Source organism: Durio zibethinus, chromosome 24, assembly GCF_047325235.1.
Source record: "Durio zibethinus cultivar Kanyao isolate XHJ-2024 chromosome 24, ASM4732523v1, whole genome shotgun sequence".
NCBI lineage: Eukaryota > Viridiplantae > Streptophyta > Magnoliopsida > Malvales > Malvaceae > Durio > Durio zibethinus.
The window spans coordinates 15,329,999-15,357,444 of record NC_143185.1 but is presented as its reverse complement, the minus strand read 5'-3'; the positions used below and the strand labels follow the sequence as shown (position 1 = coordinate 15,357,444).

General features: G+C 30.3%; 2 protein-coding genes and 1 pseudogene across 3 annotated transcripts; 2 read left to right on the top strand and 1 right to left on the bottom strand.

Moving 5' to 3' along the window:
• Nucleotides 1-14,091: 14,091 nt before the first annotated feature.
• LOC111316391 (developmentally-regulated G protein 3-like) lies at nt 14,092-19,966 on the top strand (annotated as a pseudogene). The gene is made up of 6 exons (XR_016333057.1): nt 14,092-14,304; nt 14,988-15,041; nt 15,198-15,371; nt 16,114-16,185; nt 18,007-18,067; nt 19,830-19,966. The product of XR_016333057.1 is annotated as a developmentally-regulated G protein 3-like (transcript).
• Nucleotides 19,967-20,688: 722 nt separating this feature from the next.
• LOC149511955 (developmentally-regulated G protein 3-like) lies at nt 20,689-22,123 on the top strand. The gene is made up of 3 exons (XM_089753361.1): nt 20,689-20,918; nt 21,846-21,897; nt 22,040-22,123. The coding sequence occupies exons 1-3, from the start codon at nt 20,815-20,817 to the stop codon at nt 22,088-22,090; spliced, it is 207 nt and encodes a 68-aa protein (XP_089609487.1). The 5' UTR covers nt 20,689-20,814; the 3' UTR covers nt 22,091-22,123.
• A 1,129-nt stretch (nt 22,124-23,252) lies between these two features.
• On the bottom strand, nt 23,253-26,267 carry LOC111316920 (uncharacterized). The gene is made up of 3 exons (XM_022919160.2): nt 25,994-26,267; nt 24,427-24,663; nt 23,253-23,569 (listed from the first exon to the last, which is right to left on the bottom strand). The coding sequence occupies exons 1-3, from the start codon at nt 26,009-26,011 to the stop codon at nt 23,522-23,524; spliced, it is 303 nt and encodes a 100-aa protein (XP_022774895.1). The 5' UTR covers nt 26,012-26,267; the 3' UTR covers nt 23,253-23,521.
• Between the last annotated feature and the right edge of the window lie 1,179 nt (nt 26,268-27,446).

The following is a 27,446-nucleotide window of genomic DNA, read 5'->3' as shown; positions in this document are numbered from 1 at the left end:
TATGATTACATCATCAAACACTTAAAGGATGAATGAGGCATAAGAATGATAACTTTTGCTATTTATAGCTTGATTATTTTTTTGAAAGTCTTGGGGCACATTAAGGTATCAATGATTGACTTTCTTAAGTAGATGGACAATAAAATCAATCATATTCTTTTTATACTAATGAAAACCTTTAGATCATTGAATCACTATCTGAGAAGAGGATGATGCTTCATAGGGTGTGCATAGTTACTCTACATTTGGGCAAAAAGTCATCTTCAACATCCTATGGATAAATTTCATCCTACTTATAGCAATAAAAGTAGACCAATTGAAAAATGTTGCAATATTGAGTGGCTAGAATCAAAGACCAAAGAAGAGTAAGTATTGACTTTGCAAAATCTCACCAGTACTCAAGTTATATAGAGAGCTTCATAGATGCCACGAGAAGCGATGTTGTATAAGTGTGGTGATAAGCCATGAGTTCCACTCTTAAAACTGTGGGGAGGTATAAGCTATGCTCCGGCACTGGTTCGTTAACAATTAAGGTCAGAGCAATTTGTTTCAATGACTCATTGGCTTCAGGAATTAGAATTATTTTTTAAAGAATCAAAATTTTTAGGAAAAGTGAAAGAGATTATCAAAGAATTAAAGTAGACTCAGAGTGCAGATCGTGGGGTATACACAGATAAAGTCACACCTAAATATTTGATATGAAGAAGTCAATATGTCACAAGCAAAGTTGGTCTTAAGGAAGATAGACGATGCCACTAAAAAAAACCCATTTTGAAAAGATCCTTGAAGATATAAATATTATGAAGCTCAAATTTAAAGAAAAAGAAATATGGAAGTTTGAAAAGAAGAGGCTTCGACATGAAATTAATAAGTGAAAAGATGAGATTGATAAGAGTGAAGCAAAATCCTTAAGGCTTGAAAGAGAACAAGAAGAGATTTTTGAAAGTTGGCATAAGTCTGTCACTTCAATGACCACAGAGCTTGAAGAATTCAGAAAGAACACAAAATAGCTTCGATCTAATTTATTGTTCAGAAAGAAGAGCTTAGTCAGTTTGTGAAAAAAAAGATACTACAAGGTCTTGTAAAGGACTTGAAACAACAAATGCACTATTGATGTGAAGCCATTCAAATTTTAAGAGAAGAACGAGATCAATTTGAACATAGAGCATAGTATTAGAAGGAAAAATATCAGTTAAAAGAATTTTAAGCCACTCGTCTAGTAGAACAAATAAGAAAAGTTAGCTTCAAAGCAAGAGACATGCCCTAAAAAGCTAAATAAGTAAATGAAAAAGTTTACCTAGGATAGCATAGCTAACGCTTAACTAGTTTTCTAGATAGTGCTTATGAGTAATACAAACATGTAAAGCACTTCTTTTGAAACTTTTAATATTATAATAAAAGAAATATTTAGTAAGAATAATGTGACGTTATGATATGGTGGTTCAAGTTCAAACTTAAAATCTTTTACAAATATTAGATAAATAATAAGCATATCTTTTGCGTTCATGCATTCATGCATCATATGTGTGTTCCATTTAAATATAGATCACAACTAAAAGAAAAAGGCCTCAAAATAATAAATTTCAAAGAGTTTCCCTTAATTTGATCAAGTGCAAAGATAGTTAGGCCATAAAAAAAATAGATTAGACCACTCATCATCGTTACAATACTCACTCACAAGTTAAAATCATAGAAAACGAGCAAGCATTTAGAATGAAAAAGATGAAAAAAACTCAATTTGATATGTAGGAGCAAATGATTAGGTCTCAACAAGAATTGATAGAACAAATGACTAGGTCTCAAGAAGAGACTAAAAAAGAAATGGCTACAATGATAGACATGATAAGGGAAATACTAAGGGAAAAAAGGGTAGTTAAAGAAGTGACCACTGAAAAAGAGCATCAAGCCTAAAAAAATTAGTGACAGGAAAGATCCATTGTATCTATCAAGGTTTACCCCACCGTATACTTAAACCTTTCATCAAGTGCATCTACAAATAACACAGCCTGAAAGGTAGCCATATGCTTAATTTAATTTACCTCCCTTCATAATTTAACCATATAGTCAAGGACATGTTGATCTAAAGATTAGGGTAAGTCACATTGAGCCTATTATGGTCTCAGATTTAGATGACCTAAAAGAATAGAAAAAATTAAAAAAAGGCACATTTGAACAATCTAAGAATACAAAGGCATAGTAAAAGTTAGATCGCTTGGAAGAAAGGCTGCGACTGTTAAAGGCATAAATATTTTTGGCATAATTATTGCCAGTGAACTCAGTTTGGTTTTAAATCTGATAATTCCACCAAAGTTTAAAGTACCAAAATTTGAAATATATAATGGAACCAAATGCCTTCAGGCATATATCACTATGTTCTGCTAAAAAATGATTAGGCATACAAATAATGACAAGTTGTTTATCCATTATTTTTAAAATAATCTTACCAGATCAGCTGTCGGATGGTATATTCAACTAGACATGAGCAGTATTCATTTATGAAAAGCTCTAGCTAAAGAATTTATTACACAATATAAATATTTCATAAACATGGCTCTAGATAGACTATCCTTATAAAACATGAAAAAGAAGGCTAACAAAAAATTTAAAGAATATGTCCAGAGATGGCAAAATGTTACCACCCAAGTTTAACCTTTTCTCACTGAAAAAAAAAAGTGATTATTTATCAATACCCTTCGAGCCTCGTACCATGACAGGCTTATTGGTTATGCCATGAAAAATTTTGCTAACATGGTGATTTTTGGTGAGATTATAGAAAATGCATTCAAGAATGACAAGATTAAGTTGAAAGATGTAACAAAGGTTAAAGAGGGAAGCATATTAGAAAAGAATGAAAGAAAGGTGTAAGTGATCACACTAGAAGGGCATCTACCCAAGAACTTTATCTCGTGTAACTATTATCTTTTCCATCAACCCCATTACCCTATCATATGTAATATCTCTCAAAGCTCATATCTTTGTCAACCAATCCAACATTTGGGCTTTCTAGCAAATTTTTATCTTTAAATGACCATTCATGATCTTGTCTCTACACTTGAACCTACCACCCGACCAACAAAAAATTGAAAGAAACAAAAATGATTAAAAGAAACTGTTAATCCCTATTTCTCACATTTTGCCTTTACTAATAGAAGGCCATTTTCTCACTCTTATGCCTCTAAAAATAACACCAAATTCATTAGTAAGGAGTTATGATCCTAATGGTAAGTGTGATTATTATATGGGGGTAATCGATCATTCAACTAAAAAATATAGATAACTGAAGGAAAAGGTTGAAAATCTTATCAAAAGTTGAATTCTGACTCCAGAAGTGATAAAACAATGGAAGTTGACTCTATTCAATTGTGAAATGTGAAGAGTTGAAATGTGAAAGAAGGTCTTCAAATGTTGAAAGATCAAGAAAAAAAGATTTTCTTTTGAATCTTTTCATCGATTATGTTTAACATGTGTATAGTGTCCCTAAGAGTTATCTAACTTATTTTGAAAGAATTGAATGCTTTGAATTTTTCTATAAAATTTCTTTTTATGCGTTGGTTTGAATAAAAGTCTCACATAACTAATTTTCAAAATCATCAAAAAAATAAAAATAAAAACAAAACCAAACCAAAAAAAAAAAATAAAAAATGGAGAAAAAAGTTTTTTTTGCAATAAAAGATGAAAATATTCTCAAAGGAAATAACAATTACTATTAGAAAAAAGCTCATCAAATACATTCATATCTTTCCAAATACTTTCATATCCCTAATCACTCAAATGATTTGTTACTATAGCCATTCAAGGAATGTAAGTTTGAATATATTCTTGACATAAAAGGGTGATAACCTTTTCTTAGGCAAAGAACAAAAGAGGTCAATTTTAAAAATTTATTTTGAATTTCAAAAATCAAGTAAGATGTTTTTTTAAATTTTCAATTGGTAATTCAATGTGTGTCAAATTTTACTATGACCATAGACATAAAAATGCCTAAACTTTTTCTCTTAAGTAAACTTTTTTTTCACATCTTAAGGCACATTGATTAAAAGAAACATAATTTATTTTCACTTAAGGTAATTTGTTTCATACCTTAATACCTTTTCTCTTCCTTTCACCAAGAAAATGTCAAACAATTTGGAGCCCAAAAAGCCTTTTTGAACTATGCAATCAATCTCATACAACTTAATTTTACTGTCATGAGAACCTTGAATGGAAAATAAAATAAGGCATCACAAAAAAAAATGAAACACAACAAAAATAAAAAAAGACACATTTTATCTCATTCTTCAATAATTTATTCTTCTAACCAAGTGATCATGTTTGAAATTATGAATAGCCATCTTTCTCTATCCTTCTCATATAGAAAAATTATTCACTTATTACCCATTTGAGCCTATTAAATTTTTTGTTCTAAAATGAACCCCAACTAAAGATCGTTTTCTACATTGAGGGTAAAATAAAGATACATTCAAGAGACCAACTTTAAGAAAAGTGAAAACTTCTAACATACCCTTCGGAGATGAGAATTTGGGGTAAAAAATGAATAAAGTTTCAATTGAAATCCCAAAATTTCTAGAAAATAAATAGCTAAATATGAACTCATGTGTTTCCAAGAAAGAGCAAAGAAAAAAAAACATGCACCTTGGGGATAACAATATGAAGCTTTAGTTAGAATCTCAAAAAAAAAAAATGAAACAAGTGAATAAAGTTACTGAAGTTAAAGCTAGATATTTAAAAAAAAAAAAAAAAAAAAGAGAAAAAGCAAAAAAAAAAAAAAGCAAAGAATGCTCCTTAGGGTCTTTGGCTTAATTACCTTGAATAACATATTTTAAGTCTATTTATCTTTTTTTTTTTCATAACCTAAATCTCGGCCTATATTATATACCTTGAAATTTTCATTTTGATCAAATGTGGACACTTGAATTGAAGAGCTATGTCCTTGAAAATTTATATATACTTGTTATTAATTTGGCAAGATGTTACCAAATTCTTCAATATTAGAAAATATAGCTTTAAGATAAAAACTCCAAAATCAAAATTTAGAGCTATAGTCATTCTTGAGGCCCCAAAAGAATTTTAGAGTTCCAAAATTTTATCCAGAATAAAAAAAAAAAGCTTAACGCAAAACCTTTTAAAGGATTAGTACCCATTAAAGACTTTGTATTTAATCAAATGATGAAAATAAAAGAAAATCAACCTTTTTCTCTTCCTAAATCTTGTTCGGAGAGTAATGGCTAGTTTTGATACACATTGAAGTATCACATTTTCAATAAAAGAAAAATCTTTTAGAAAATTATCTCTTTTGTACACCCAAGAAAAATCCTTACAATCCTTGTCGATTTTTCTATGAGATATGCCCACCAGTGAAAAGAATTGAATTGTCAATTACCCCATATCTACAAGTATTTTAAATAGTAATCATCAATTTTTAAGAGATTCAGATATCATCAGCTTTAAATTTTATCATTGATTGCAAATATACTTTATGTAGGGTAATTTTATGATCACTTTTAAAAATTTCAGAGATTATTTAAGCATTTTGTACGGAATACTAAAATCATTTTTTTATAAAAAATAAATATTAAAACCTTGAATAGAGATCTTTTGAAAAAAAAAAGCAAAAAAAATTTTTTCATTTGCATCATGAGAAAGACATTTGACTTACAAATGAAAAATATAAAAAAAAAAAAATTCACTGTTGCATCATTTGCCTGTACATCATGAAAGGGATATTCACATTTGCATCACTTGCATTAGCTTCACTTGCATGTGCATTATGAGAAAGATATTCGCATTCGCATCATAAGAAAGACATTAGCATTTGCATTATGTTATTTGCATAATAGAAAAAGTATTTATAAGGGCATTTACATAAAAAAATATTGGCATTTGCATTCTGAAAAAGTCACATATATCTACATCAAACATTCGCATAGACATTCGCATTCGCATCATTTGATATAAATAGACATTTGTATCATGTTTGTTTTTATCAACTTGTAAATATTAGAAAAAAAAAAGAAAAAAATAGCAAAAAAGAAAAAAAAAGGTAAAAAGAAAAAAGAGAAGTTTGTCATAAAAAGATGAGAAAAAGAGAATATAGTTTGACAAAAGATAAAAATGTCAAAAAAGTTTGAAGAGTTGAAAGAAAATGAATTTGCAAAAAGTGGAAGGGTTGTGGAAAATGAGTGAAAAAAGTGAGATATGATGCAAGATGAGATTTTAAGCCCAATTAAACTGGCACCTAAGACATTCTGTGAGACTTTTGAGCAAAATATTTTAAATTCTCAAAGTTTCAATGCCTCTGATATGATGAGCACTCAAAGATATTGAGATTTGTAAGACCTCTGAGCATCATCTTTAAAACTTTCGGACATAATCTCTAAGTCCTTCGAGTAAGATTTGTAAGTCTTTTGAGTTGAATCTATTTTAGTTTTAAGATTTGTAAAGACATTCGACAAAATATTTTAAATTTTTAAAGTTTCAATGCCTCTGATACAAAAAGCACTCAAAGATGTTGAGATTTGTAAGACCTCTAAACATAATCTTTAAGACCTTCGAACATAATCTCTAAGTCCTCTAGGCAAGATTTATAAGACTTCTGAGCTAAATCTATTTTAGTTTTAAGATTTGTAAGACCTCCAAACAAAATATTTTAAATTTAAAGTTTCATTGCCTCTAGTCAGATGAGCCTTTTGAATTTAAAGTTTCATTGCCTCTAGTCAGAAGAGCTTTTTAAATTTAAAGTTCATTGCCTCTAGTCAAAGGAGCCTTTTAATATTTAAAGTTTATTGCCTTTGGTTAAAAGAGCCTTTTGAATTTAAAATTCGTTGCTTTTGGTGAAAGAAGCTTTTTAACATTTAAAGTTCATTATCTTCGGTCAGAGGAGCCTTTTAACATTTAAAGTTTCGTTGCCTCTAGTTAGAGGAATCTTCTAAATTTAAAGTTTTGTTACCTTTGGTAAAAATGCCTTTTAAATTTAAAGTTTCATAGCCTCTGTTTAGAAGAGCCTTTCAAATTTTTTTATAAAAAAAATTAAAAAAAAAACTTTATGTTCAATGTTTCATTTTTTGTATGTGTTTTTACCCGAACAAAATTGGTGTCTTTTTGTTTTTACTTTATTTCTTATTCTTAGAAATAAGTAAAGAAGGACAGTTGTACGCACCAATTTTGTCCTATTTTAACATAAACATAATTTTGTTTATATTATTATTATATTAATTAATTAATTAATATAAAAAAAGCAGTAAAAGTAAAAAAAAATTGGTTTCAACTTTGACAACTAAAATCAAGCTGTTATAGTAGTTTGTTTTTCTCCCTGACATTGCTTAACTTGGCAACATAAAATTTGGTAACCAAAAGTCATCGAATATGATCCAAAATTTTTTATACAGAGATCCCAAGAGATTTGGGATTTGAATCCCAGAAGCTTTATAAATAGAGCTAATTTCTGCAAAACATGAGAAAAAAATATAGTAAACCAAAACAAAGAGAACAGAGAGAAGAAAAAGAAGGGGAAGCTTAGGGGTTCTGCAAAACAAAAACAATAACACTTCTCTTTGACAGAGGAACTAGCAGCAAACACAAAAAAAATTAGAAACAAAAAAAAATCCTTGAGAATAAAATTTTCAATTTAGGGGGTTTGAGTTTTTTTTTTTTTTTTTGAAAAATCTAGTTTTGAGAGAATGTTTAGAAAACAAAAGGGATCAATTTGGGGTTTTTTGAGAATTTTTGAAAATTTTCAAAAAATTGAAAAAATTTAAATTTTTTGGCAATAGTTGAATTTTTTTACCACCAAAAACTGAAAAGTTGATCGAAATTCAGGAATTTTGAATTTTTTAGCCCCAGTTAAAGTTTTTGGCCATCGGTGCATAGTGACAATAGGTGAAAACTGGATAACTATGACGATCGACAAAAAAGAGTTTAGGTTTTAAAGAGGGAAGCTCTGGGGTAGAGAAAAAGAGGGAAAAGAAGAAAATGAAAAAAAAAAAAAGATTTTGGTCTTTTATAAGTGCCCCAAAACGATGTCGTTTTGGGCATCTGACCCGTGCCCGACCCGCTTAAGATCTGAACATCAACCTGTGCGTCTACCCAACTTGTTTGGTAGGTTTTTCGTTTTCTTTTTCTTTTCTATTTTTTGATTTAATTTTTATTTTATTTATTTTGTGTATATTTTTATGTTATTTTTTATGATATTATTGTTATTTTATATTATTACTAGTAATAATTCTTTTAAAAATAAATAAATAAAATAAAAAATAGATCTAAAATAAAATACAGACCTAAAAAAAATAACATGCAAAATAATAATAATAATAATAATAATAATAATAATAATAATAATAATAACAATAATAATAATAATAACTATTTAAGGAAAATAAAATGTTATTGTAAGCAAAAATGTTATTTAAGTTTTACCAAAGTATTGGGATAATTTAAAATATAATTTTTGCTAAAAAAAACAAAAAAATGATAAATTTTTTAAATGAATCTTTTAAATGTAATTTTTAGATAAAGTTGAAAGAGTTTGATTTTCTTTAATTATTGCAAATAGAAATAATTTTTTAGATTTCACCATAGAGTTGAAATAATTCAAAATTATTTTTACTAGAATAAAAGTTTATTTAAATAATATAAAAATAAAATAAAATAATAATAATTGATGTTTTGAATAAATTTTAAAAAAATATAATTTTAAAAAAAAAAATTAAAGAGTTCGATTTTTTTTAATATAAGTAAAATATTAATATTTTTTAGATTTCACAGATGAGTCAGGATAATCTAAATTTTTTAAATAATATAATAAAAAAGATAAAAATAATAAATAGTTAATAATAACAATAAAATAATCGCAATAATCACAGTAAAACTTAATTAATTAATTAAATCTCTTAATTATCATAAAAAATTATTTTTATTTAGGATTTCATCAAAAAGTTAAGATGATCTTATAACTTGTTTAAAATTTTTAAGATTTTACTAAAGAGTTGAGATAATCCTAAAATTTATTTAATAAATTTTGAGATTTCACCAAAAAGTCAGAATGTTTAAAAAATCATATTATTTTATATAAAAAAATATTATGATAAGATTTCAAAAATTTTGTGACTGATTAAATTTTTCAAAATATTTTTTAAATAATGATTTTCTATAAATTTCACCAAAGCGTTGGAGAATTTATAAAATATGAAATAATAATATTATTAATTTCACAATAGAGAAATTTTTTTATACATAAAATTTAGGAAATTAAATTTAAATATAAAAAATATCGCATCATCAAAATTAAATAATTACACATGTTTAATTGATATTGTTCCTCAGATGGGCGATGTGAGGGTATCAATACCTTCTTTACTCATAACCTTACTTCTAAATCCAATCATGATTTCACAAACCTAAACTTTTTTTAGAAAATCTTAATTAATTTTAATATTTTTATTAAAAGATGAAATCTTTGGGTGGTTAATCACATCTTACAAAAAAATTTTGGTGGCAATTTCAAAAATTTTCAACCAAGTCTAATGATCAAGTACCCCTGGATGAAAAATCGTTATGACATCCATTGTGTTACCCAAAACTCTTTAAAAAAAAAAAAAACCTTTTTCAAGACTACTAATGAGAATGTATTTTTTACAAACTTTATCAGCAACCCAGTTATCCTTCAAATATTCCAGTTTGTAAAATAACTCAAAAAATTTTAGTATCATCACTTCCATAAAAAGATCGTGTTGTTGGTTTTGATGTCATTATCAGTATACTAAGTTTAAAACTTAGTGAAAAATGTATAAAATTTGAAAGTTATTTTAGACATTGGAAAAACTTTCCAAACCTTTTCACCCTAACCATTCAGACAAATTTGTATCAAGAATTCAAACAAAAGTTCATTCAAATTTCATGTGTAGAAAATCATTCAAACTTCCTCCAGAAATGTAACCATCCACTTTGGAAAAACCTTGATTTTTTCATTACCCTTTCCTTAAAAAAAAAAAAGAAAATGCCAACACAACAAAAACTAGCCATTCAGGCATAAACCCAAATCACTTCAAGTTAGCAAGCTAAGAATGTTCATAACTCCAAGCTCAAGGATTAATTGAACCAACTTCTTCTCCATAGGTGTCTGAAGCATTTTATGTCAATAAATATTCAAAACAAGTTCGTGAAAAATTAAGATTGGTGACTAATTATAAGCCACTTAATGTTTTTCTTGCAAATGATAAATTCCCTCTTCCAAACAGAAAATCTTTGTTTGCAAACCTGTCACAAGCAAAAGTCTTCTCTAAGTTTGATCTAAAAGTAAGATTTTGACAATTAGGTATACATTTATATGACAAATACAAAATAACGTTTTGCATCCCTCAATATCATTTTTAATAGATAGTTATGCCTTTTGGTTTAAAAGTTACTCTCTCCCTATTCCAGAAAGTAATGATGAAGATATTTGCTCTCATTCTTGAAAATGCACTGATATTCATTAATGATATCTTACTGTTTTCTCCATATGTCATATTTTATACACAGTTATTGGATTAGTTCAGCAAATTGTTCAATAATATGGAATAATGCTCTCAGAGAAAAAAAAAGATCGTTGGTGCCTCAAAAATTAATTTTTTAGGCATGCATTTGAAAGATGGATAGTACATAGCTCAACCTCACATTGCTAAGACACTTGCAGAATTCTCTTATGAAAATCTCTCCATGAAGTAAGTAGACAATTCCTCAACGTAGTCAACTATATGAGTGAATTCTCTCAGATCTTGCATAAATAACTCATCCTCTCAAACAAATATTGAAGAAAGAACCACCCAAATGGTCCTAGAAGTAGACAAAGTCAGTACAAATGCTGAAGATAAGAGCACAGTCACTTTAAACTTTAAAGATTCCTTCAGTTGGCAAAAAGATATTGCATATAGACACAAGTAATAAATTTTGATCGATAACCTTTTTAGAAGAAAAAGATGAAACCAGATAGATATGTGGTTACAAAAGTAGTAGATTTAAAGATTTAAAACTCCATTATCACTCTACACTAAAAGAGATTTTAGCTATAAAGTATGAAATCTAAAGATTTAAATTTTACCTCATTGGATATCACTTTCTCATGGAACTAGATATGTTAGCTTTTGATCAGATGTTTAATTTTTTTTTAAAAAAAAGATGTTAAATGCATAATTGCTCAGACTCTCTTAATGGTTCTCAAAGTATTCTTTTACCACAACACATATAAAAGGTAAAGATAATGTTTTCCTAAACATGTTATCCAAACCTTCTTCAAATTTCTTAAAAATTATTTTAATAATCTCAATAATGAATCTTTTACCCTCACCTTTTTTTTTTTTCAGCTCATTAAACATTAACAAATCATTTTCTCTACCCTTATCTTTACTAACCAATAAATCAACCTTTCATCCCAGACATAGATTTTAAACCTATGTTTCTAGCAAATAGTCTCTTTCCTGAAATCCAATAAATAATTGTACAAAAAACCATTGAAACTCATGCAAAGATCTCATTTTCACAATGCAGGCTATCCTTATCAGAAAAAGAGCTGACCATGGCCTCAGACCCATTGGACGTTATCCCAAGTATCTTTTTCTTCATCTGTTCCAGATTCCCTATACAGCCAAGCTATTGAAAGAAGCTTTAGTGCTTCTATGGCACTTATGCCAACTTTACACCATCGCCATTGAGTTTAATTCTTTTGAACTCAATTTTGCTACTTTGATCTTAACCACCACTGATTATCTACATGAAAAAGATATTATATTTAGAAAATTCTTGAAATGGTTCATCACTCTAAATAAATGGTTTAACCTCACCAAACACATTCCACAATCCTACTATATCATATTCATGTTTCACAGAGCCTGTTAGATTTATGATGGCTTTGCTATGTTTTAGAAACATTCAGACATTTGTGCATACAACCCATATTCCCTGCACAATCAATCTTCTTATTTTCTCATGAGTACAAACTTTTAATGAAAAGACTGTAAAATAAATCAGACTAAAATCCCTAAAGAACTTTCTCCTTTAAAAAAGAAATCATTGTATTGGTACCCCCAGAGCACATCCAAGAATTATATAGTCACTTTGCCCAATAGACTCATGAACCACCCTTCAACAACCAGTGGAGTGATCTATCCCAAAGACTTGTAAACTTTGATCTTCTTAATCCAGCCATATTAGCCTAACTTTCAGCAAATCCTTATTGGTAAAATTCAAAAAATGTTACGAGAATAAAAAAAAAGATTTGAAAATAGAATGTACAGCCAGCTGCTCCAAAACTATGACAAAAATCTTGAAGACTTTGAAACAGAATTATTTCACTGAATAGATAACTATTTATCCATCTAATGTCTTGAAGATTTTCTAGGATGATCCCGTCAGAAATTCAATCATGGTGTTAAAATGAGAAAAATTTCATGTTCCAATCCAATTATATTTAATTATGTGTGATGATGATTTTCATATTTTCTCCAAAAACTCAAAGACAAAATAATGGCACATCAAGTCAACTTTGGTTTCTACTTTATGTCAGCCTTATGTTGTTTTCAAGTTACGTCTACTTTTCTAAAACTACTTTGATAAAGCAAAAAAAATCTTACCTTTATTTTATTGAAGTTACTTTAAGTCAAGTCAGTTACTTTATGTTAAGTCATGGACCTTATGTCATTATTAAGGTCCTATTAGGTTACTATTTATTTACTTTTTTCTTGTATAAATTTGTAACTCCTTCTCTTGGAAAGAACAAGTTTTAGGCTTCAAGTTTTGAAGTCATAACTTCTCATTTGTAAGAAATTCTCTCTTATAAAATATGTTTAGCTAAAACTCTCATGTCTTTTGGTAATTTTTTCCTTATTCTCTAGTAGTTAGTTTCAAAATGAGAAAGCTTTCTTCTATATTATGATTTGTAATAAGACAAGTTAAGCATGCTCTATAATTGTTACAGTATTGTGGATCTTTTGCATTAAAAGCCTTGTAAAATTATCAAACAAATTATTGATCCACTCTCTCAGCTTAAAAAAAATTACTGTACCAAAATCTTACTGAAATAAATTATCATAGTGAAAGGTACATCTCCATAAAAGTCAGGTCACCAATTCAATATCATACCAAAAGAATGCTTAGTCTTGAATACTAACTAAAATACCTTAATTATATATCTGAACTATGAACTACTTATATTTGATATTATCTTATTAAGATAATTGATCTTCATAGTCAGTTTTATTTTTTATAAGGATAGCTTGCATTGTGAAAATAAGATCTTTTACATGACTTTCAATAGTTTTTTATGCAATTATCTGTTAGATTTCAGGAGGGAGACTATTTACTGGAAACACAAGTTTACTATTTATTGATGGCAAATACTTTTAAATGAATTATTTTTTGCCTTTTTTTCGTACCAACAGCAGACATTTGTGATAGGTTTTTCTACAGCAAAAAGATTGGCTTTGGGGTTAATGGAATCATGAAATGAAGAAAAAGTTGAATAAAAAAAATTACTTACTGCTAATAATATATTCCTTTCCTACTATATCAGAAAAGAAAGTGATGGTATAACTCAATCGGTACATAAAATGATGTATTTTTTTTTTTTATAGATTTATATCTGATGCGTGTACAAATTTTATCCTTTTACTATAATAAATGTATAAATCATTAATATTTTTAATTAGTCCTTGGAAGAGATTTCTATCTGTCATTTTAAAATACACACACTATAAACGTATAAATCATTAATATTCAAATCAAACTTTTTAGCTTCAATTCAATCACTTATAAAGATGAAAAATTATAAATAAATAAAACACCGATAAAACTCATATTGGATTTTACCAACAAAAGTTGTTAAGACATTTTATATATTTTTTTAAATACGATATTTGACAGTTAGTGTTATAAATTTTAATATATTAATTTCGTTTTTTAAAAAATGTCTTTTAAACTTTCATTATATTTTTTATCTTTCCGTTAAAAAAACTGTTAAAAATAATTGGGCCATGTGGCCCAAAAAAGTAATTGGGCCAGATGTTGGAGACCAATACACCCACCAAGTAATCTCTATATTTAGCCCAACCCAAAACAATAACGGCCAGATCAACGCCCAGTTCTATCACAACTTATTGTACTACTACCTTCCTTTTCTCTGGTGGCTTCTTCTTCTTTCTCCGTCCTCCCTCAAGTGGCACGAACCAACCCGTCACAACCCAGTCGCCGCCGTCTGATCATCGTCATCTTAATTACTATCTCTCTTCTGTAAATATAGTTACTGTCATGCAAAAGATCAAAGACATTGAAGATGAGGTTTTTCTTTCCTTCTCTTCTTCTCCTTTATTTTCATTTTTTACTTTTAGTTCGTAGAACAATCTCCTAGTTCCGTTCGGCTGCTCGTAATTACTGATAATTCGGAATGAATTTTTTATATATATTTTTGAGTGCTTGTCTTTTACTTAGCCTAGTAGTTGCTCAATTTTTGAATATCTTTCCGAGTAATTTAAAAGTCGAATTTGTATTATTGATTTTCCAGGTAAAAATGAAGATAGCTTCCAATTGTTCTTATATTTCTCTATTTAAAAATTTAAGCTTTGAATTATTATTTAAGTATTAAGTTTTGCTTTTTTTTTTTTTTAACAAAGGAGTCGCAGCCAGAGAATAGGGGAAGGGATTGTAGATGCTAGGATTTGAATTTTGGACATGTTGAATGCCACTCTGGGTTTCATAATTTGTATTATAGTTATATAGTTTTTCGGGTTAATATGTTGGAAAAAAAATGAATCTCATTCTTGTTGTGCTTTGAATTTTAGCTTTTATAGGTATATTCATTTAAACATTTTTTAGTGGAAATGAATTGATGAATAAGTAAGTCTTAAGAATTTTTTTTTATTTTCTAAAATTTCAAAGCTTTATTCCCAAAAGCCCAAATGTTTCCTTGAAACCTGAGCAACTGCTAAAGTTCTTCGCATTCCGTTTTCCTTTTTTTTTAACAGATGACAAGGACTCAAAAAAAAAAAGCAACAGCTCATCATCTGCGCTTGCTTAAGGTAAACATGTGCTTTTTATTTTTGGAGTTTTGTTTTGGTTCATTTGTGAAATTATATGTCATTGCATTAAAAGCACTGCGATTTGCATTTTCTTTTTGTTGGTGTTCATTTTCATCAATGGAAATTATTTATGTGTTATTGGCTATTTGGTGCTAGACTAAACTTGCAAAGTTGTGAAGAGAATTCCTTACTCCTTCTTCAAAAGGAGGAGGTGGTGCCGGTGAAGGTTTCAATGTTATTAAAAGCGGTGATGCAAGAGTTGGTCTAGTAGGTTTCCCTTCAGTGGGGAAATCTACTCTTCTTAACAAATTGACATGGACATTTTCAGAGGTATGAATGGCTGTTTTTGATGTCATAATGGGGCTTATGCCACCTATGGATGTCTTCTGTTATCACAAATGCTAGAGTTCGATTTTTTATCAAAAAAGTGTTTTACTGCTTTGCAAAAGACTTCTGCAATCTGGTGCTTTTCTTCTCTACAAAAACATGCATTTTAGAAACATTAAAGATTCACAAATTCTGGAAGGGGATAGAGTTAACCCAGTCTGAAAAACTAAGAAATTGTTTGTAATTGAAATCACAAATTCTGGAAGGGGAAAGAGTTAACCCAGTCTGAAATATTAAGAAATTGTTTATAATTGAAATTGTGAAGTATATTATGTTGCTCTAAATCTTCATTTACCATGAAGTACCAATGTCCTACAAATATTGGGTAGATATATGTATGAAGGTCCAACCAAGCAAATATATGGAAAAACTTAGAAATAATTCAATGTACCCTTTTCAAACACATATCCCTATCCGATACACACACCCAAGTCCAGGAACGTACCATTCCTTAGTTGACATTGTATCTAAATTTATTTGTCTGTGTGGTCTTATTGTTCACGTGGTCATCTCTTTAATTGACTGAAAAGAATGTTTAGCGTAATTTTTTTCTTAAATTTTTGTTGGGGGATGACAGTCAGGGGATGGGAGGGGGGAGTATAACATGTTCTCTCTGGAAGCTTCTGCTGAAATACTTCCCAGGAACTTCTGAAGACTGATGAACTTGTATCTTTGTGGTTTGTAGGTTGCTTCCTATGAATTTACTACATTAACTTGTATCCCAGGCGTGATCATGTATAGGGGGGCTAAAATCCAGGTACTATTTTATTTAACAAAGTCTAATTTGAATGTTTATTTTTTGCTGCACTAAGGTTGATTAAATTTTGGTAATAGTATATGAATAATTGATGCTGCCCTTTTTTCATGCATACTATTTTACCCTCCGGAGGGGTGTACAGCATAACATAAGGCAGGATGCAGTGGTTCATTCTATGTTGTTATACTGTTTCTTTAGTTGTGTTTAGACATTCCATAAATTTAAATGATCAAGGTTTGCAAGATTGAAGGATCATGTTGTGAAATACCTTTTAAATTAGTGCTTTTAAATTAGTGCTTTTAAATCAGTGTCTCCTGAAATGCTTTGGTTTTCAATTATTTGCTATTTTCTGATCCCTTAACTATCATGAGATCTATATTATTTGTGTTGAATTTGTTGTTAATCATAATGTGGCACCAGGGTTTTAAATAGTGGTGGTGCCACTATTTTGTGGTTGCACCACCTATCACTACTGATATTGAGGAAAAAAAACGAGAAAATTTCAATCTCAATGGTAGCGGCCGCAATCAGCCATTGCAAAATGGAATAATGGAGAATAGGCGAAATATTAGCCTGTTATTCCCACTACTCAGTTTTTGTCTGAAAATGGCAGGAAAAATTTTGATTTCGGTTGTTCGAAATTGACCAGAGAGAAGCCCAAAAACAGAAAAAAAAATCCTAATTTAATTCACACACCAAAATTTAGAATTTCAGCCTCAACTATCAACATCAACCAGCACAACACAAGTAATTGCTTTGAATTTTGAAGGTGCATAAAATTGCAATTTTTCTTGATTTTGTTTCTCTTGAGCATTCCGTTCTTGAGTGACTGTCTGGCCATCCATGTTCCATGGTTCTGCAGCTAGGGGCAGGGGCTGGCAGGCTACTTGGCTTGCTGGCTGCTAGTGCATAAGCCTGGGGGTCAAACTGTTGATAGGTGAGGACTAGAGCTTTTTGCTTGTGTCGGGGGTTTATGGTTTGAGTGTGAGACAAGATGAGAGAGACAACCATGCAGAGAAGAGAGAAGTAGAGAATTGAGAAGAAAAAAGAGAGGAAGAGTGGAAAACAGTGAGGACGTGAGGGGCTGATGGGAGAAAAGTAAAAGTAAAATGTGTGTGGATTGTGGGTGACTGGGTGGGGAATTGGGTGAGGTTCTGGTGGGGCCTGGGTAAGGGGTTGGAAGTTTATTGTTTTAGTGAGAAATTTTGATTTGGGGAAATGGATAGAAAATTTTTATTGTTTTAGAGGGAATTAATTTAGGGGAAATTTTAAGAGGAAAATTTTGAATTGTGACTAAGCAAACATTGCTGTTTTTGATAATTTCATTTTAGATGTTCACTTTATGACAAATTTGTTTATGATCAAGGAAATTTTATTTTTCACTTTATATTACTTTATTATAATCTCAAAAATATTGTAAATAATTTTTTTATCAAGGAAATAAAAACATGAAATGTCATAAATTATTTTAAAATTAATAAATAAGAGTTTTTATAGTAATTATAATTACTTCATTTTACAGTAAGTTGTGCAAAATTTAAAAATATTAATGACTGCGATGACTGCAATGATCACGATGATCTCCGTTATATCCATAACCGTGATAAATATGACGCAACTGCAATTTAAATCCATGAGTGGCACTACATCGTCTAGGGAATAGAAGAAATCCTCCTTGATTATATAAAAGAACTGTTCCAAATATTTTGACTGATATTTTTTTCCCACTTACTACATCCTGATGCTCAATTACTTGTTGAGCTAACCTTTTTCTTGAAGATAACAAACTAGTTATAATGCCTCTGTTATTATGATTTGCAGTTGTTTGGATCTCCAAGGTATTATCGAGGGTGCTAAAGATGGAAAGGGTAGAGGAAGACAGGTCAGCACTATTAGTTTTGTCTGATATAACAATAACTTATGGGCTGCTTTTGACATTTTTTTTACTTGCATGTTCAAAGTGCTTGTTCTTGATTAATAGTTTTGCATTAGAAAATGCTTAAGCACAATTATATCTTCACTTTAAATAAATCTTTGTTAATCATTCATTTCTATTGTTTAATGTTTATTTATTTTTAGTTTCCATTCTCTTAATCTGCTATTTATGCAATTATTGCTTGTATGCTTAGCATTTAGTTTTAATTTGATTTTACAAGTTAGAATGGTAATTTTTCATTTCTGTTGTTTAATTCTTATTTGTTTTGAGTTTTTATTCTCTTAATCTGCTATTTATATTGTTATTGCTTGTATGCATAGCTTTTAATTTTAATTTGATTTTACAACTTAGAATGGTAATTTTTCATGTTTATGCTATTCCTACCAAAGTATCAGTATCATGAAAGATTATGCATTTGAGCAGAGTGGATATCTTCAATCTGATTTTATTTTTGGACATGATGCTATTAATGTCATAGAATTACAATCACCTTAGTATAATTCTAGGTCAAACCTTTTATGAAAATTGTTTTCGCCTGTAGCATAATTGCTTTAGATGCTACTGGTTTCTGATCTTTCTTGTGATGCTCATCCATTGTTGCAAGTATTTTAAAGAAATGCCATTGTTTATCTAGGTCATCAGCACTGCTAGGACATGTAATTGTATATTAATTGTACTTGACGCAATAAAACCAATAACTCACAAGCATCTCTTTGAGAAAGAGCTTGAAAGATTTGGTATAAGGTAACACTGGTAACTTTCTGTTGCCTCCTTGTGGTTTCACCTTTGATGTTATTTTTGCCTGTCTTGCATTTGCATGTCATTATGTATTCCTTAGCCATTCATAACTTCACTGATCTTACTTGTCATCGAAGTGCTATCAATGTGGATCTAAGGGTATTCTTTTTGCTTGTTTTTTATATTTTTCTTTCTAAGCAAGCTTGAGTTTCTTACCTACTTACTGCCCATTCACATCCTTGATTTTAGTTTTCCCCAACAACAGTCTGTTACTTATCAATGTTCGCCGAATTTAAACTGATCTCCCAATTATGGCACAAAGCAGTTACTTGAGTGAGCGTTATTTTTGGTTCTTCAACATTGAGATCACAGAGCACAGGGAAATTATAATAATGACATTTTAAAACAAATATACATGCCTGTAGAACCTTGATCTTGAGATGGTTCTGCCAATGCTATTAGACTTTATCCTGAAGGACTTCTAGTTCTATACAGTAATGTTTATGTCAAAATAGGGCCAGGTAGGATTCCCTACTTCATTGGAATTTAGTAAAACATGGGTTGCTTGCTCTGACTTTTGAACTGGTGGTGTCATTTATTTTTTTGATGGAGTGATAATAGCTGTGTAGAATATCCTTGACATTAAGGTTTTTCCTTGTCAATATTATTCTTTTAGTTAATTAATATGGTATACATCTAGGAGCATCCACATGTCCTGTTGCTACCATTCTTGAGCTGTATCTGTGTAGTGGTTTGACTCCTTGCCAATGCTTTCGAAAGTGTAGTATTTTTCATTAAGCACCAAATAATCACGAGTTGAGTGGATGTATGATGTGACAAAATAAAAGGAAACAGAATAGGGTCTCCAATTAACTGAAGAGGATCTAAATCTTTTAATATCTTTCTTTATATGCATCTCTTCTTGCTGTCTAACTTTTTTTTTTTTTTAATTGTTGGTTTGTTGGGACAGGTTGAACAAGGAACCGCCTAATTGGACATTTAGAAAGAAAGACAAGGGTGGTATTAATTTCAACTCCATTGTTGCGAATACTCACCTGGACCTTGAAACTGTAAAGCCAATATGTAGCAAGTACAGAATACACAATGCTGATATCACTCTAAGGTATGATGCGAATGCTGATGATCTAATAGATGTCATAGAAGGCAGTAGGATATATATGCCTTGCATCTATATTGTCAAAAAGATCGATCAGATTACACATGAAGAGCTGGAGATATTGGATAAACTTTCTCATTACTGCCCAATCAGGTAGTTTCTGCTCCTGGTCCTTTGGAAAATTGTCCAACCCTCTTGCTAACACTTTTTTCATTCAAAGTCAGCATTATGAATTAGGCCTGCTACATTGAAGTATGTTAGTTCTAAGATGCAATCTTAAATTTTTTTGTTGTGATTTAAACTTCATATAATAGTTGTTCCTTTGGAGCCACTAAAGTGTTTTATAACAAGCACTCAGGATATAGGAACAAACCATATTTAGATTAAACAAAAACCATCAAATTTGTTATCAGATGAACACCTTCAAACAATGACTGCACAATGCCTGTTGTAGCTTTCGGATAACTTAAAGATGAGGATAGTTGTGCTTTTCCTTGCCTGGAGTAGGGTCACCAAACACTGATTTTAGGGCCATAGTTTTTCGGGTTGAGCCAATACTAATAGCTTGAAATAAATTGTAATGACTAGCCTATGCTTGGTTTCTGATTGTGCTCCTAAGAGTCATTTTTACTCCTATTGGATTTCCTAAGTATGATTGAGTGGTTTACTGCAACTATTTTTTCTTGGTCTAATTCCTGATCATTTTTTATATAATTTCTTTTTCTGACTACTCTAAATTGCTCACCTGGAGTGGAACCTAGATGGTCTCCTGGAGAAGGTATGGGAGGATCTTGATTTAACTCGCATATATATATATATATACACGAAGCCAAAGGGGATGAATCCAGACTATGAGGATCCTGTTATCCTGTCATCAAAGAAGAGGACGGTTGAGGACTTCTGCAACTGCATCCACAAAGACATGCTTCAACAATTTAAGTAGTAAGTATCCTCTCCAAATCTTTAATGCAGTATGGCGTCAAGTCATAGGCATTTTCTCTACTTGAATAATTTGCAGGTGCAAGGTGTTTTAGAAGTCTGCCCTGGGATTTTGATTGACAATACCGAGGGAGAAAAAAAACTAAATATCATATATATTTGCATGCCCGCTTATACTTTTTATGAGTGCCCTGCTTATTTTTTAAGATAGCAAATTCCATCCAATTTCTGCTATTAGAAGGTAAAATCTCACAATAATGTCAGAATTTTAGGTTGCACATAATAAAACACTAAGAAGAAATGTGTCGCCTTAATTGCTTTCTTATTTTGGACTACTAGCTTCTAAGTGGGGTGTGTTCCTTTTCCTTTACCCTCTCCAGTAAATCTAGTAACGAATAAAATAACAAGGATGGTTAAGTTTACAGCTCTACGATTTTGGCCATATTTTAACAATCTGTAAGAAGTGTAATACTTGTCAAAGAACATGGTATATCCAAGCATATATCCTTGCTGTTTGCTTGCATTGTTTTGGGACAGGCTAATAGCATAGCTTATGTTGGCATTGTCTTTGACTTTCAGTCTATTGGTTATTTTGGATTAGTCTTTTTTTTTAATTCTTAATCTATCTTTAAACCACTCTACCCTTAATACTTATTTGGCTGAAGAGAACATTACACGCATAAGCTCATTCAAACCCCCAACCTCCAAGTGCCAACCCCAATAACATAGTTGGCTAGATTAGTCTATTGTGTCGGAAGGCATACTGTTTGTTGCAAGTCACTGGTTTCTTGACAAGTGAAATATGCAGCAATAGACTTTTCTATTTGAGATGATATTTTAGAAACTATTTTCTTTTACTTTTTTATCATATTTAGAATGTAAATTTTAGATTTCAAATTAATAAGTTCTGATTCTGGACAAATGTTACAGTGCACTTGCATGGGGATCAAGCATAAAACACAAGCCGCAAAGAGTTGGCAAGGTTTGTTCTAAATACCTGATTTCTCTATTACTCAGATTTAACATCCCCTATCCGACCATTTTCTCCCCATTTCTTTTACCCTTTTTTTTTTTTTTGTTCTATGCTGCTGATTTACATGGATAAATCATACTTCTTATGCCAGGATCATGAACTTGAGGATGAAGATGTCGTTCAGAGTATCAAGAAAGTGTGACTACAGAATATGGAGTTATCAAGGAAATCATCAGTAAGTTCACGTTTTCAATTGTCAGCTACCAGTGAGGAACCTAAGCTGGAAATTAGGTAGAAGAGACAGCTTGATGTGTAATTAAGCCATTTTGTTGTCAAGCTCGTTTGTTCTGATTATCTCATTGCATGTTTTGCTTTGATACGATAACATTCCACCTAAAACCTAGTACAAGATTAAAATGCAATAGAACTTGGTAGCAAAATTTTTGTCGACTTCTGGGAGAATTGGCATTGATGACTTTGATAATTGAATTCCGTTCTTATATTCGTTGTTTCATGTGGTGCATGCAGAACAGAACTATTAGTAGCACCACATCATCTGATTTTGCGAATGGTCAGATTTTTTGGATGATTGTTGTTAGCGTCCGAGTTTGTTTAATATTGCATAAATAAATAAAACTGGAGTTGTCGTGACTGTTTTGTGTGGTTTTGCAGAAACAAAGCAAGGAGAAATACGGAATGTCTTGGTTATTGCCTGATCTCGTTGGTTTATTCTATGGCACTCGTCATCTTTTTGGCTTTTTTCTTCCTTTCGGTATTGAAAGCGGATATATCCATCTGATTCTTAAAATAAAAAAAAATAAAAAAAATCAGAAAAAAAAAAAAAAAATCAGTAATGTTACAACTCCTGTATATACCTTTTATTCTTGAAGAACGGTTTCGGAGGAAGTAATTGGTTAACCAGCTTTTGCCAGTTTTAGTGGCAGTAACAAACCAGCGACGACAATGGTCAAAGCAAATAAAAGATCCTCCTTAGAAAAGGTATGCATTACATTTATTTCTGATTTGGTAGGTAAATGTCACACAACTTTTTTCAATTAATTAAGCTGTCCTTTCACCGTTAAGATTCAAAGAAATGGACCAGAAGATAGGCAGGAAGGAAATGGTCCCCCCATCCTCTCAATTGTTTAGCCACAATACCTTCATTTACCCCAACCAAATTTTCATTCATGTCACATCCTCGGGACATCAGCCTAATCATTTATCTGCTAATTATTTCTAAAATTCACGTTTCAAGACTTCAACTCCCCTTTTTTTTCTCAAAAAGGTCAGCTTGAAATTTTAAAAAAAATTATAGATTCTAATTTCAAACTTTAAATTTATTAAATATCATTCCTTAAAAATAATTACACGAACTAAACTCCTTTTTTACTTCCCCATTAGTTTTGATTCAAATTACATCAGTTCTCATGATATAGCACTCAAGAAAAGAGGACGCTGAATGAACATATCATCTATTGTAAAAAATGAAGAGGTGATGAAGAGAAGCAGAAGAAAAAAGATTAGAAAACAAAAAAAAAAAAAAAAGAAACATACAAGTGAAAGAGAGAGTGCTCTTTTGATACATCGTCGTAACATTTAGCTTTAAAATCATCTATCATCAAGTCCATGAACATTAGGCCTTGACACAACAGTTGAAGCAGCTGAAGATACTCCTCCTTGTCTGTCAAGAGAAACAACAAAAGGCAATGAATTGAAATGACATGAAAACCACCATTCGAGGATTGTTACAACAAAAAGTGAAAAAGGTGAAAAGGAGGTAGAATTAGAGTGGAGCTTCTGTGTTCTTGAGCTATAAGCTTTTGGCACAAATCTCCATCATGCATTCATAGTGATCAACCATTAAAGACATTCGCAACAAATATGTTTTTCTGGATAATGTTGTACCATTATCAGACCCCATAAGCATTCAAACTCACAAAACCATTAAGATCAGTTTTTCCGTAAAATGATTCTAATTGTTCATTGATGCAATTCTAACACTAACTTTGCAAGTTTATTTCTGTCATCGGAGGAACAGAACCACGTGCTCTTAAAGACATGCTCATCACAAATTTGTCAAAGTGAGAAAAGTATGCAGATATCTAGACCACTGCAGATTAGAAATCAACACCCAAATTTAATATTATCGAATTACTATCTTCAACGTTCTTATCTTTAATTTGTTGACCAAAATGATAAAAGAATTGGAAAATTAATCCTACAACTAGGTCAATCAAATCAACTCGGTAAATAAACCAATTTCCTGCTTGGGTTTTATCAGGGCCAAGTTATATGCTATATAGATTAATTGCTACCCTGTCAGAGAGCAAACATCAAAGGAAAGAGTAAATGATCCAACTACGCAACTTCCCCACCACCCCAGCACATGCATGCTACCAAATTTATAGCTTTGTATTATTCTTATCCCTATTTAAAGCTACCAACCAAAAAAAGAAAAGCGATATTTAGAGTACATTATCTTTAAAAAAATCAATAAATAAAGCATTTGGAAATTAAGGTAGTGGAAAGGAATACTACAGTTGGAGAGTGATGGTTCTGAGGATAATGATGGTGATCATCAGCAGGAGCAGAGGTAACACTGATGGCAGTTGGGTTAATGAAGTCTTCTTCATTTCCAAGACTGGCTCTTGAAACTTCCCTCTTATTCTGTTTCCTCATTTCCCTGATTTTGGAGAAGTCAAGGGAATAATCTGGCACCTGTCCCTTCTGGTCCCAGTCCCCAAATTGTGGCACTGATAGCCAAGGTGCATTTTTCTACATACCCCAAAACAATACAATTTAATTAACTCAACCTTAGCAAAACTATCATTGCTTGTTTTAAATGAAATCCCACATTCACAATCTGCAACTGCTTAATTTTATTTGATAGTTCTGAAAATATTCTTAATGGCAACACCCCTCACCATTTGCTTTTAAAAAAAAAAAAAAATCTCGTAACAGTAATGAAGAAACAGGGATGCAAAAGCTGCACTTAGCCGTTTATCATATAGCTGATTTCTTCTCAATTAACTACTTTGAAAGTATGAAACAATTTTTCAGTTTTAACGAAAATGTTTTATTGTGTTTCCAAAGTCAAAACTCTATGGATTCCAACTCTGGAGATCACACGGCAGAGAATTCATCGAGGTGCCATATGGTATAACCAACTGGCACAGCTCTGAAGATAATGCTACAAAATCAACAAAATTTTAATATTACTTATATATAATTGTCCTTCTGTTTCTAGTTTCCCCCTTTTCTTCAACTCACGATTATCGATTTTTCCGTGGAATAAACTTAAGGAATATACATATAGACATAGTGTTAATTTTTTCAAGGAAAGGGAGTTACACAGATCTGATAATTTTTTATAAAAACGATGATTCGGCAAAAGTAATATGAAAATAATACGAAAATCATACCGTTTAAAATCGATAAAAACGTATAAGATTGTGATTAAAACAAATATATATTTGCATTGCATGTTTGATCGCCAATTATAACGAGATAATTTGCTTATTTTATATGTGTTTGACGCAAAATCAAACATGTATAAAATGAAAAAAAAAAAAAAAAAAGATGGCAGCTTTGACTGTTTCGGTCCACAGCTTTGAACAAAGTGACATTATTACTTGGTTGAATGTCTGAAAAAATGAAGTAAAGGGAAAAGAAAAATGAAAAGGAATTTCTGCTTTTGAGACTGGAAAGGTAATCAGAAAGAAAAGCCCACATATACAAAAAATAAAAACCGTATTTAAAAAGAAAATTAATAATCCATGACCATATACTTTGAGCATATAAAATTAAAATAATTTTACATCCATGGCTGAGCTTCTAAATATTGACATCTAAAAAAATTCGTTTGGTTGGAAAGAAGCTGCAAGAATGAGAAGGAAAAAAAATAAAAATTCTCAATCGCCAAAACTCCAACTTCAACGGATTACTATAACCATTGAACTTCATCTCCAAGACTACTTACAAAAAAACTTCCCAAAAGCTTTTCCCCTGAGTTCATTTTCCTCCTTTTTTCTCAATAACATAACAAAGAGCTATAAACCAAAAAAACAAAAAAAAAAAAAGAAAGAGGAAGAAGAAAAGAACTCACCTCCTTACGATCTTCCATGCTTGATACCAAAAGGAAAGGTAATCTTCCAAAGTTTTGAAGAGTTATATCAATTCAAGCTGTTAACTGCTATAATGAAACAGAAACAAATGGCAAGAAAACAGGGTTTTTCTTTTTAAGAGAGAAGAGAAATTGTGTAGGATTGAATGAGCTCTGACAACAAAATGACAGCCGGCGAGTTGGATTTTATTGATGGAAACACTAACCAGCGTGTAATGAAATCAATCACTCTCCTTTTTTTTTTTTATATATATACATTTCAATTCCCTATAATGGGCTTGCTTTTTATTGAAATTATATGGGATGCCACTCACTTGGACACGCTTTACCTACGTGTTTATAGCTTTTTTTCTTGTACTTTGGTTTTCCGTTTTTCCTTAATTTTGGTTAGATTGCTAGCTGTTTCTACGGGAAGAATCCAACATTAATCCGCAATACGGTATTTGGTTATGGAACGGTGTCGTTTCAATAGTTTGAGTTACGTTTTTTTTTTTTTATTTTAATTACCATCACCTTTTGATTGTATGCTACTAGATAAATCAATTGTTAAGATTATTAAATATGTAAAATGTTAGATGTGAAGCTTTGTGATAGACCTATTAAACGAAGAAAAAATTTGTTGATTTGGGAAAATGGAAGTTAGATTCCATCAAAAAGAAATTCAAATTTTGTTATTAGTAGTTTAAAAAAAATGTGATTTAGGTAAAGGAAGTTTGAAAAGTTACAATTTTTGAATTGTAAATATTCAAGTTCAAATTTTTTTATAAAAAATCATAATTTGAAAACAAAAAATTATAAATATTGATATTTTAATTTTAAATTTATTAAATATTATTTTTTAAAATAATTATATAAATTAATTAAATTAAATTCATATTTCAAATTCAATTTACTATATTTATGAAAGTGTCTGTCTTTCTTATAATGATGATGATTATTTAATATTAAAATAAAAATAATAAAAAACTAATCCATAAATATTACCGATATTATAATCCAATTCAAAACCTGACCTCCATGTTTTAGTCATTGGAGTGTCGCTTTAGAGCAAGACTTATAGAATGTAATCAATTAATCCTTGACCAAATTGGCCAACGCCCCTTGATTCTTATTCCCTTAGTAGCCATTCGGATTTCACCTTATAAAAAATTTATCCGATTAGATTCAAACGTTAATTTTAATAAGATTAAATTCGTATAAATTTTTATTAAAATTTTTTTTAATTGTAACTACAAACAAAAAAAAATTTGATCATAATTATAATAAATTTTATGATTATATTTAATTTTACTGTAAATTTTACTGTTCATCTAAATAAAACTTTAGTTAAGAAAATAAAGATGCTAGTAATGTTACGTAGTAACCAACCTAAATGGCAAGGCGTCCCCACAGCAAACGTAAACTAGGCAAGACTAGCTTCGTTATATAAATTTAT

What these genes read in the sequence shown, in the direction of transcription:
- LOC111316920 (XM_022919160.2), bottom strand. An exon ending in AGAACCATCACTCTCCAACT is followed by an intron (nt 23,570 to 24,426) that starts GTAGTATTCCTT and finishes TTCTCTTGACAG; the next exon opens with ACAAGGAGGAGTATCTTCAG.
- LOC149511955 (XM_089753361.1), top strand. Translation starts at nt 20,815, where the DNA reads ATGAATCCAGACTATGAGGATCCTGTTATCCTGTCATCAAAGAAGAGG. An exon ending in ATGCTTCAACAATTTAAGTA is followed by an intron (nt 20,919 to 21,845) that starts GTAAGTATCCTC and finishes CAAATGTTACAG; the next exon opens with TGCACTTGCATGGGGATCAA. An exon ending in AGCCGCAAAGAGTTGGCAAG is followed by an intron (nt 21,898 to 22,039) that starts GTTTGTTCTAAA and finishes TTCTTATGCCAG; the next exon opens with GATCATGAACTTGAGGATGA.